This window comes from Dama dama, chromosome 14 (assembly GCF_033118175.1).
Source record: "Dama dama isolate Ldn47 chromosome 14, ASM3311817v1, whole genome shotgun sequence".
Taxonomy (NCBI): Eukaryota; Metazoa; Chordata; class Mammalia; order Artiodactyla; family Cervidae; genus Dama; species Dama dama.
Window position 1 is genome coordinate 17,281,178 of NC_083694.1, and position 12,871 is coordinate 17,294,048.

At 38.6% G+C, this 12,871-nt stretch overlaps 1 protein-coding gene across 1 annotated transcript in view; it reads right to left on the minus strand.

Annotated features, from left to right (window-relative positions):
* The window catches only part of USH2A (usherin), an 892,942-nt gene that overhangs the window by 277,522 nt on the left and 602,549 nt on the right, over window positions 1-12,871 (minus strand). Inside the window, exon 43 of the mRNA XM_061161192.1 lies at window positions 12,146-12,309. Within this exon, the coding sequence (XP_061017175.1) occupies window positions 12,146-12,309 (164 nt within the window). The remainder of the gene's footprint in view (window positions 1-12,145; window positions 12,310-12,871) is intronic.

The following is a 12,871-nucleotide window of genomic DNA, read 5'->3' on the forward strand; positions in this document are numbered from 1 at the left end:
AGGTCCCCTGGCGAAGGAAATGGCAATCCATTCTAGTATTCTGGTTTGTAAAATTCCATGGACAGAGGAGCCTGGCAGGCTACAGTCAATGGGGTCACAAATAGTCAGACACACATTGACCATATGAGCACTAAGAGAACATGTAGCTCATTTATTTATTTAACTGTAATTATAAAATTTTTCCAATAATGTTATCTAAAAGACAAAGAGATGAAGCAAGCTCCAGAACTTAAGATTGGAGAAGTTTAAGAATTGATGATAAATATAAAAACTAGAGAAATTTATTATGTAAAAATGATTATATAATAATTTATACACCAAACATTGAAAGTGGCAGGTGAGAAGGACAAGGAAAGTAAGAGTACACAAAGTTCTTGATCAAACATAAAATAAAAAGACTCAGAAAAGTAGAGAAAGACATCACTAACCACTATTAGCAGCAATGAAACTTGAAAAAACACTACAGAAGATAGAAGTTGTGGTGAATATCCAGAAAATTCACTAACACCCATGTGATTCTGTTCTTGTCAAATAGGGAGACTATATTTTCTGGGCTCCTTGCATCTGAGTGAAGTCATGTGACCAGTTTGTGCCATTTCTGACCCACGGTATTAAGGACCAGTTGACCGTCTCTGATTGTCTCTGATTTTCCCAGCAAGAGAAGGACTTCAAGGCACAAGGAAGGGAATGTGGATGTCCTGAATGGAAAGAGCCAAGGTCCTTAGTGACCCAGGATGAGTATAGAAAGAGATGAGGAAAAGTTTTAAATAAAATTCAGATTTCGGTTTTTGTTCTTGTGTGAATCCTAGGAAACAAGACAGAAAATATGGATGTAACTATGGGATGGAGGATTTGAAACCTGTTGTTTCACTGGAGACTTCTTTTTTTTTTTTTTATTATTATTATTATTTTTTTTCTTGAGTTTGAAGTGTTCTTTTGGCCACCAGGTTTACTTTTAAATTAAAGTGTGAGTGTCTGAACTAGAGTTATACACATAATTTGGAGTTAAGCTAAGAATACTAACTTGTGTTTGAAGCAACAGGATGGAATGAGGATTTCCTATGAGATTACATTAAAAATGTGCACACTGGGAAATATTTCTCAGGTATTCTAATCCTGTTCTGGATAACCCATATTTTATAGACCACAGAAATTTATGAGTAAGTATTGCTCTACTATAGCACATCAGGTCAATCTCAGTGAGTTGGAAAAAGAAGGTTATAAGCCATGGATACAATCTTTGTTACTAAATGCCACTTTTTGATGATGCTGTCCATGTTTAGGTCAGAAATGTGATCATAGCCATAGCAAATTCTCAAATCTAGAATAAGTCCCTCTCCTTTATAGTGGGTTTTCAAATAATTTAAAACAGTTGTTAGCTAGGCTGGTTGAAAGTCCTCTTGCAAAAGGATTATACTCTGCACATGCTGTTGGATTATTTTTGTGTTGTGTGTGCTCACGTGCTCAGTCGCTCAGTCATGTCCAGCTCTTTGTGACCCCATGGACTGTAGCCCTCCAGGCTCCTCTGTCCATGGCACTTCCAGGCAAGAATACTGGAGTGGGTTGCCACTTCCTATTCCAGGGGCTCTTCCTAACCCAGGAACTAAACCCATGTCTCTGGCATACCATTGCACCACCTGGAAAACCCTGTTGGATTATTTTTAGAGTTTGTTGTCAATATCAATTATGTCCTTTAGATCTTTATCAGCTAGAACAGGGGTCAGCAAACTCAAGATTTTACCTTGAGTACAAATCTATCCTCTTGGCCAAACCTGGCCTGCCACTTCTTTGTATATAACCTGTGGAATAGTAGTTTTTCATGACATGTGAAAATTATGTGAAAATGAAATCTCACTGCTCACGATAAATTTTTATTGGAACACAGGCATACTTGTTGAAGAATTGTTATATTGCTGTTTTCATATATATTGCTGTTTTCATGCTACAATGACAAAGTTGAGTAGTTGTGACAGGGAATGTATATTGCCTGCAAAACCTGAAGGGTTTTCTGTCTGGTACTTTACAACAAAGTCTGTGGCCCTAATCTCCAGCAGTTAGAGTAAGCCACTCCACTCAAAGGATCTCCAGTTTTTTCTAGGATTGAATTCCTCAGTCATTTCTCATTAACAGTCTCAATGGGAGGTAACTTTGCCTCAGTGTAAAAATCTGGAAGGACCTTACTAAGGCTATTCTATAATAGAAGTGTTTATCTTGCTCATAGATTCTTAGAGTTCAGATTCCCAAGTTCTATGGTGAAGAGTTCTGTGTCAACAACTAAGTACTTCTTGGAAAATTTGATATTATCACTTCTTGAGAAAATTTTTGACTCTGGCTGAGGGTAAAAGTGCTCACATGAAGAAGTGGGAAAATTCTCCAGAGCTATATCCATGCCAGGCTCCTTATCTTCCCCAGCAAGATATCTAGATGCCTTCTATCTAGTTACACAACTAACACAAATATCTGCATTTGCAACCCTCTCTGCCCCCAGGTCCTTCAGTCTCTCATTGTGTTCCAGGCTTCTTTCAATAATCTGCCAGGGAGTATTGTATTTAAAGGAAATGTACATGAAATGTGTTAATTATTCATCATTCTATATTTGGCAATGGAGAAAGGACAGCACATTCCTGCTTGTGAAGTGAACTGATAAGGTAAACAGGGACAGAGTTAGTTACCTAAGCTTCTGTAACCAAAGAGCCTTAAATAAAGTGATTTAAATGAAATAAATATTAATTTATATCTCACACAACAGCCTCAAAGTAGGTGAATAAGATTGTGCTCCATGTGGTCGTTCAAGAACCCAGGTTCTTACTCTTATGTGGCTTTGGATCTCTAAGTGTGTTGGCCATGCCTGCAGAGTTGAAAGAGAGAACACGGCTGTGTCTATGGTCTAGTCCAGAGAGAAGACAGAATAGGCACGTTCTTAGTGTTTTGTGGTTATGACCCCAAAAGACACAAATCATTTCTTTGCACATTCTATTGGCATGAGCACAGTCACATGGATACAACTAACTGCAAAGGAGGCTGGTAAATGCAGTCTGTAAAAATAGCAGTAACACAAATGCTTGACAGGAGGCAGAGAAATTGGTCACTCATTCATTGTTGTGGGAGTGTGCAGCAGTACAGCCACTCTGGGAAACAGTTTGGCAAAATGGTAACAAAACTACCCTAGACTTACCAACCAGTCCAGCAATTGAATATTTGGGCATTTATCCCAGAGAAATAAAAACTTATGTTTACACACATGCACGTGCACACACACGCACAAGTTGTTTGTTTTGAATAAAGGACTGTAAATGATTAGCATAAACAAAACCCCCAAAAAAACCGCCCCTAAAAAAATACAGAAACAAATAAAAGAAATGGCTTCCCATTTTTTGTTTTTATAAAACTGCTGCTAAAAGCACTGTGAACATTTGAGAGATAGAATAATACTTTATATCAATACTAAATGCTTATTAACTGCTGAACATATATTATTTCATTTTTGTCACAATATTTTAAGGCAGTTATTATGATCCTCCTATTCTGAATTAGGAAACTAGGATATAGTGAAGTTAAGTGACTTGTTTTAGGTCATAGTGCTAGAAAATAGTGCAACTGGAACTCAAGCTTAAGTTTTCCTGATCCCAAAACCTGATTTTAAAAATCATTCCTCCATGGCTTCATAGAATTTTGCCATTTTTCTAGTTAGGAGAATTTGCAACAATGGAATAGATGCAGTCACCAACAGGAGAGTTACAGAGGAAAAAATACTCATGAAGAATTTGAGAAAGTCTTTATCTAGGGGATGAGGACAAGAGTAGCTGGTGATATAAGAGGGAGCATTTGAGTTAGGAGGGGTCATTCATGGACCCACTAACAGAGAAACAGACTTGGATGGCGCTGACACGAGAACTTTGGAGTGAGTCATTATTGAGACGGACTTCTAGATGACCACATCTGTAATATGTAAGGGAAGCAGGTCAGGTCACAGCAGGTACACACATGAATAAGAGGGAAGCCCGTGGACAGACAAATCCAGTCTCTTCGTTCTGGTATCTGGACCAGTGGTAAGGGAAGCAGAGGGTGAGCCAATGATGGTGGGTGCTTTTAAAAGAGGTGAGGTTTGGGATGATTTGTGTGTATTAAAACCTGAACAGGATAAGTTCAAAGTCAAATATCTAGCTACAAAATCTGGTGGTTTCTGATCAAGAGATCAAGATGAGGCATATGATTTTTGTGTGAATTTAAACTTTTTAAATAGTGATGACTTCAACTTAATGAATCTTCCAGAGTTCAGTGAGATAATGTAAGGCAGGAATTATGTCATTGATCTCTGCATTCCCAGTGCCCGGGACAAAAATGTCAAGGATAAATATTCATGGAAGGAAGAAGGAAAGGAAAGAGAGGGAGGAAACTAAAAGAGAAAAAGGAAAGAGGGAAGGAAAAGAGAAAGAGAAGAGATGGACAAAAAAGATTATATTGGGTTGATCAAAAAGTTCATTTGGGTTTGTCTGTCACATCTTATGGAAAAATCTGAACAAACTTCTTGGCCAACCCAATATGAAACACAGTGTGAACATCTGAAGGTTGAGGAGCTCTTGACAGATGGACAAGTGGACAGCATTTGGATGATTTTTTTCATTTCCTCTTATTTCAATACCTTCCTCTCTCACCACCTCCAGTATTTTCTTGCTCTTTTCTGCCTGTCAATGACCTCATTAGTGAGGAGACCTCAGAAGAGGTGCTGCCTTTCTACCCTTTTCCCTCGTGGGCATTTTTCACCATTTATTTTAGAGTGAGCAGTCAAAATGGGAAGGATCTCACTAAATCACTCTTGACAAAGTGCTAATAACCATTAAGGTCACATGCAGAAGAAATAGCCGAAAATGGGATGCTTAAGTTGGAGAAATGCTACTGACTAACTGTAATTTGGGGTAAGTCACCAAGTTGCAGGGCTGCATGAATAACTTAAGTGATGTTTTGTATCTCTTCCTATAAAAATGTGAATTTTCTCCAATGAAATCATTTATTTTCATCGTATTTCATTTAGGTTGAACTATTTTCTTTTATATAGAAAGTAGGGATGAGAACCACATCTTTCTCTAGGGACCAGGGAGACAGGGGCTGCAGTCTGTGGAAAAGGGGAAGCCAGTGTCAGGGGATATTCTCCCTTCAGCAATGAGGGAAGTGTTTCAATCAATTACTGGGTTTTTCAAATCAATTCCAAAATTATCATCTTTATGTGAAAGCTTCTAATTTGCTAAATGTTAGCAAAATATTATTTTTTTTTCAAATACTGCCAGCAAGACAATGTGTGGAGGATGGGGAAGTAAATATGGCCCATGTGCTACCAGTTTGTAATATTTGCCCTAAAAAATTAACTGAACAGATGCAGGAGGCATTTTCCTCACATGACCTCACATAGTAATGTAAACATTTAAAGTGGGCACTTTTAAAACTTTAATAACTTATCCCCATTAATCTGTGATTGGTAAAAATTTACCAGAGATATTTTACTTGGAAAATGGTGTGTCCATGTGGAGGGTCATAATTAAGAAAAAATATACTTTAAAAATGCATTTTATGGTTTTTATTGAATAAATGTAAGTTTATTCATGACTTTCAACTTATAGTTTTGTTCCTTTTAGCATGTTAGACAAGGTGCCATTTTATTCCACAAATCAAGAAAACAATTGAAATTAAAATTGCACAAAAGAGGTGGCCCTTTCACAGTCGAGAGACTTGTTAATTTACTTAGGATAGCAGGTTGCAAGAAGAAAGAAAATGATAATGCAAGACGCTTTCACAGAGCTGACCCTCTTCTGAGAGTTAACCTTTGTACTCACAAATAGTTATCTGAAAAATTTCTAAGGTATGAATGGAAATAACAGCAGATTGCATTACCTACATCCCGAAGGTCAGAGGTTCAGATTACCACGGTAATGAAACTTCAGTGAGCTGCTTCAGATCTATTAGGTTTGTCAGTTTTTATAAGCATGCTTACTTCAGGCATGCAATTATAACATAAAGGAGCTATATTGGTGAAAATTCAGTCACTAGATCTCAACAGAAGTATTCAAACGTCAGATGCGGGGAGGGCATCCACCTTTCCGAGTAGGCTTTTAAGATGAATCAGGTATCGAGGGCGAAATAGAAAGGAGATGAGTGAAAATATATTATACATAAGAATCCATCTCCATATAAAAACTTTTGTATTTTTTTCCTAGAAGTGTCTCGGGAGGTAACCACAGGCATCAATTAACTTATATTCTTCCATGTACATGGCTTAAGAGATCCCAACAGAGGTGACACAGATCATTAGAAATCTGCAACCTTATAAAACCCTAGTAAATAGTTTTTTATAAAAATGGCTTACTTAGTAGCAATGTAGATCAACATAACCAATGCTAATTTTAATTTACAATTAATGTCACCTAACACTGGTTTTAATCCATAACTGATATAACAGGGGCAAATTCACTCAAGGTGTTCTAAATAAAATAGGAAGTATTTCTCTTAGGCTATAACAAAATCAAAATCAGAAGGTTACAATTGCCTAACCAGGAGTCATTTTTCATCCTTTTATATACTAGCAGATGATTATCCTACTAGATACAGTTTACTTTCATAAAGCAAAATTTCAATAAGGATTTCCAAGTCAGATATTTCTTAATATTTGGTAGTATCCTAGCAAGTTCTGATTAACTATTTGCCAGATCAAAAGTGATCCTTCTAAGAAGGATTATAATATATAGTGCCATGATATATTCAGTCATGTTTTTTTCTGATTGTAACATTTGTTGCTCAGTTACTAAGTTGTGTCTGACTCTTTGTAACCCCATGAACTGCAGTATGCCAGGCTTCCCTGTCCTTCACTATCTTCTGGAGTTTGCTCAAACTCATGCCCATTGAGTCACTGATGCTGTCCAACTATGGATCACTAAAAATTAACAGATCAGCTGGTAAATGCTACTCTACTGACCAACCATATCTGAAATTTCAATTATGTGGTTTCTAAAGATGCAGGGGGAGAAGGCAATGGCACCCCACTCCAGTACTCTTGCCTGGAAAATTACATGGACAGAGGAGCCTGGTGGGCTGCAGTACATGGGGTCGCTAAGAGTCGGACACGACTGAGTGACTTCACTTTCACTTTTCATTTTCATGCATTGGAGAAGGAAATGGCAACCCACTCCAGTGTTCTTGCCTGGAGAATCCCAGGGACGGGGGAGCCTGGTGGGCTGCCATCTATGGGGTTGCACAGGGTCGGACACGACTGAAGCGACTTAGCAGCAGCAACAGCAAAGACGCAGGAGCAGACTAGATCCATATGTGAGCTCTTCTAACTGCCTGTAAAGTCATGTTATGAATGAGCCAAGGGTGAGTCCCTGTGTTATCAAATCAAGTTCAGTGATGGTGGCCAGGTTTTGTTACCTGTGTCAAGCTGGAACTCTGGCTATCACCAGTACTGATGAGGATTCACTTGGAAAGATCCATCACATTACCGCAGTTCTAGTAAATGGATCTTGCTAATTAATGATGAGTTATGAGACTGGGGGCAGACCTCTCTGTAGGAAAGTGCACAATATTATACTGTATCAAAAAGACTTGCAGAATTAGAGAAAATATTTGCAAACATTGCAACTGATAAGGGATTAATCTCCAAAATACATAAAGAGCTCATAATGCTCAATATTTTAAAAAAAAGTAGTCCAATCAAAAAATGTGTAGAAGATCTAAAAAAACATTTCTCCAAAGTAGATGTAAAGATGGCCAGAAAGCACATAAAACAATGCTCAACATTACTAATTATTAGAGAAATGTAAATCAAGACTAGAGTGAGGTACCACCTCACACTGGTCAGAATGGCATCTTTAAAACATCTACAAATATTACATGCTAGAGAGAGTGGAGAGAAAAGGGAACCTTCCCACACTGTTGGTGGGAATGTAAACTGGTACAGCCACTGTAGAGAAAAGTATGGAGATTCCTTATAAAACTAAAAATAGAGCTACCATATGACCCTATAATCCCACTCTTGGGCATATAACCAGAGAAAAACATAATTCAAAAAGATACATGCACTCCTCCCCCATGTTCATAGCAGCACTATTTACAATAGCCAATGCAAGGAAACAGCCTAAATGTCCACTGAGAGAGGAATGGATAAAGATGTGTTACATATAGAAAATGGAATATTTTTCAGCCTTTATAAAGGATAAAAGTATGCCATTCGCAGTGACATGGACAGACCTAGAGAATATCACACTAAGTCCAGTAAGTCAGACAGAGAAATACAAATATCATATAATATTGCTTACATGTGGAATCTTAAAAAAAAAGATAATAGTGAAGTTATCTACAAAACAGACTCTCATATGTAGAAAATAAACTTATGGTTATCAAAGGGGAGGTCGGAAGAGGGATAAATAAGGAGTTTGGGATTAAAATATAGATATTACTATATATAAAACAGATAAACAACAAAGTGTAGCACAGGGAACTATACTCAATATCTTATGATAACATATAATGGAAGAGAATATAAAAAAAGAATATATTTATATATATGTATAACTGAATCATTTTATTGTACACCTGAAACTAGCACAGCATTGTAAATCAACTATCCCCTTCATAGATCACTGCCTGGTCATGGTGAAGGGGCTTGCATAACTCGGTGAAGCTATGAGCCATGCCTTGTAGGGCCACTCAAGACTTACGGGTCATAGCAGAGAGTTTTGACAAAATATGATCTGCTGTACTGGAGGAGGGAATGGTAAACTACCCCAGTATACTTGCTGTGAGAACCTCATGAATTGTATAAAAGGACAAAAAGATACGACATCGAAAGATGAGTCCACAGGTCTGAAGATATCCAATATGCTACTGGGGAAGAATGGAGGAGAACTACTAATAGCCCCAGAAAGAATGAAGCATTTAGGCCAATGCAGAAACGATGCTTGGTTGTGGATGTGTCTGGTGATAAAAGTAAAATCTGATGCTGCAAAGAACAGTATTGCATAGGAACCTGGAATGTTAGGTCCATGAATCAAGGTAAACTGGATGTGGTCAAGCAGGAGATGCTAAGGATAAACATCAACATCTTAGGAATCAGTGAACTGAAATGGACAGGAGTGGGCCAATTTAATCCAGATGATCATTATATCTACTACTGTGGGCAAGAATCCATAGAAGAAATGGAGTAGCCCTCATAGTCAACAGAAGAGTCCAAAATGCAGTACTTGGGTGCAATCTCAAAAATGACAGAATGATCTCGGTTTGTTTCCAAGGCAAGACATCCCATATCACAGTAATTCAAGTCTATGCCCCTACCATGGATGCTGAAGAAGCTGAAGTTGATCATTTCTATGAAGACCTAGAAGATCTCCTAGAACTAACATCAAAAATAAAAAAGATGTTCTAGTCATCACTGGGGATTGGAATGTAACAGAAGGAAGTCAAAAGATACCTGGAGTAACAGGCAAATTACTGTTTGCCTGTTAAACAGGCAAAAACAAGACCAATTTTGGTCTTGGAGAACAAAATTAAGCAGGGCAAAAGTTAACTGAATTCTGCCAAGAGAATGCACTGGTCATAGCAAATACCTTTTTTCAACAACACGAGAGATGACTTTACACGTGGACATCTCCAAATGGTTAATACCAAAATCAAACTGATTACATTCTTTACAGCTGAAGATGAATAAGCTGTGTACAGTCAACAAAAAGACCTGGAGCTGACTATGGCTCAGATCATCAGCTTCTCATAGAAAAATACAGGCTTAAACTAAAGAAAGCGGGGGAAATCACTAGGTATGAGTTAAATCAAATCCCATGTGAATATGCAGTGGAGGTAATAAGTAGATTCAAGGAATTAGATCTAATAAAGAGTTTGCCTGAAGAACTATGGATGGAGGTCCATAATACTGTACAGCAGGCAGCGGACAAACCACCCCAAAGAAAAAGAAAAGTAAGAAGGCAAAGTGGTTACCTGAGGAGGCTTTACAAATGGCTAAAGAAAGAAGAGAAGGGAAAAACAAGGGAGAAAGGGAAAGGTATATCCAACCAAACACAGAGTTCCAAAAAACTGCACAGAGACAAGAAGGCCTTCTTCAATGAACAGTGCATAAAACTAGAAGAAAACAACAGAAGGAGAAAGACTAGGAATCTCTTCAGGAAAATTGGAGATATCAAGGTAATATTTCACCCAAAGATGGGCACAATAAAGGACAGAAACAGTAGAGACCTAGTAGATACTGAAGAGATCAAGAAGAGATGGAAAGAATACACAGGAGAACTCTACAAAAAAGATATTAATGAACAGGATTACTATGATGGTGTGGTCAGTCACCCAGAGCTAGACATTCTGGAGAGTGAAGTCAAGTGTGCCTTAGGAAGCACTGCTGTTAATTAAAGCTAGTGGATGTGATGGAATTCCAGTAGAACTATTCAAAACCCTTAAAGGATGATGCCATCAAGGTTTTGCATTCACTGTGTCAGCAAATCTGGAAGACCCAGCAGTGTCCACAGGACTGGAAAAGGTCAATCCTCATCCCAATTCCCAAGACAGGTAGCACTAAAGAATGTGCTAACCACCAGACAATTGCACTCATCTCCCATGCTGGTAATGTCATGCTAAAATCTTGCATGCTAGGCTTCAGCATTGTGTTAACCAAGAACTTCCAGATGTCCAAGCTGGGTTTAGAAAAGGAAGAGGAAGCAGAGACCAAACTGTTGCCAACATTCCCTGGAACATAGGGAAAGCAAGGCAATTCCAGAAAAACACTTATCTCTGTTTCACAACTATATTAAAGTCTTTGACAGTGTAGATCATAACAAACTGTGGAAAGCTCTTAGAGAGATGGGAATACCAGACCATCTTACCTGTCTCCTGAGAAACCTGTATGTGGGTCAAGAAGCAACAGTTAGAACCCTGTATGAAACAACTGATTGGTTCAAGATTGAGAAAGAAGTATGACAGGGCTGTCTGCTGTCACTCTGTTTAACCTATACTCCGAGACATGCCGGGCTGGATGGGTCACAAGCTGGAATTAAGATAGGCAGGAGAAACATCAACAACTTCAGATATGAGGATGATACCACTCTAATGGCTGAAAGTGAGGAGGAACTAACGAGCCTCTTGATGAGGGTGAAGAAAGAGAGTGAAAGAACTGGCTTAAAACTAAATATTAAAAAACCTAAGATCAAGGCATCCAGCCCCATTACTTCATGACAAATAGAAGGGGAAAAGGTGGAAGTAGTGATGGATTTCCTCTTCTTGGGCTCCAAAATCACTGTGGATGGTGACTGCAGCCGTGAAATCAGAAGACAATTGCTTCATGGCAGGAAAGCTATGACAAGCCTAGACAGTGCTGAAAAGCAGAGACATTCCTCTCCCCACAAAGGTCCATATAGTCAAGACTATGGTTTTCCCAGTGGCCACGTACGGTTGTGAGAGCTACACCATAAAGAAGGAAGAGTGCCAAAGAGTTGATGCCTTCGAACTGTGGTGCCGGAGAGACTCCTGAAAGTCCCTTGGATGGCAAGGAGCTCAAACCAGTCAATCTTAAGGGAAATCAACCCTGAAAACTTGTTGGAAAGACTGTTGCTGAAGCTGAAGCTCCAGTATTTTGGTCATCTGATGGTGAATAGCTAACTCATTGGAAAAGTCCCTGATGCTGGGAACGATTGAGGGCAAACGGGGAAGAGGGCATCAGAGGATGAGCTGGCTGGATGGCATCACCGATACAATGGACATGAACTTTGGCAACTTCAGGAGGTGGTGAGGGACAGGGAGGCATGGTGTGCTGCAGTCCTTGGGGTCACAAAGAGTCGGCCACAAGTGGGTGACTGAACAACCACAGCAACTGAATCACATTACTGTACACCTAAAACTAGCACAACGTCATAAATCAACTGTACTCCGTGGACACTTTTATCAAAATTGACTGGTGTGACAGAAACTACATTCCCAATCCAAAAGGAACAGAAGAAGGAAGAGAAGGTCCAAGGATGGAAAGGAGGAGAAAAAACTTCCTTTGAAAAAGAAAAGCACAGGGAACTTGGCTTTTTATCACTGCCATTTAAAAAATATATTCTTTTAAAATTCATTTTGATACAAATATAGGAAGGGGAAATAAAGAAGCACGAAGCTGACTTACTTGGTTTCACCCATCTTACGTCGATGGCCGTGTGGTTAAGAACAACCGCAGTGACATTGGCTCCTCTCTCTGGAAGTCCAGCTAATGTTTTCACTGTCACTTCTTGACTTGGTGTAAAACCAACACTGTTATGTACAAAGACCTTATACGCATACGTCGTAAACCTAAAAAGTTGTTTTTAAAAAATACATATATAAATTTCTCTTTCCAGAAAACAACACACATTTTCTTTTTCCTCACAATATACAGACTTCCCCCTGCAGAATGAACTATTTTGTCCCTGATCCAAATACATTTCCTTTTGCCTCCCCGCACAAAAACAGCATCGTTATTATAACTCTCGATTCTTAATCAAAGTGTTAAGGAAATATTATATAAGAAATGCTAAGCAAATACCATTTTTCAAAACAAATGTGGTTTATTGTTTTTCTCATCCTTATTGTTTTCATAAGTGGTGAGGATTACAGCTCAGTTCAAGATGCAATTACACATTTGGCATCCTGCCAGCTTTCTATCAGAATTTGATCCAGAGAGTTTTATGCTCTTCTTTTGGGAAATGCATCCATTTCAAATATCAGATTCTCTCATCACCATTTTCTGCCTGTACCTGTAGTCCTGTCCCATACTCTCACTGGCAAAGAGATAAACTCCTAGATTAAATTGTAAGACTGTGACCAAAGTATACAACATACTCCCACTGAGGTTTTGCTATGGTGAGCTGCATTT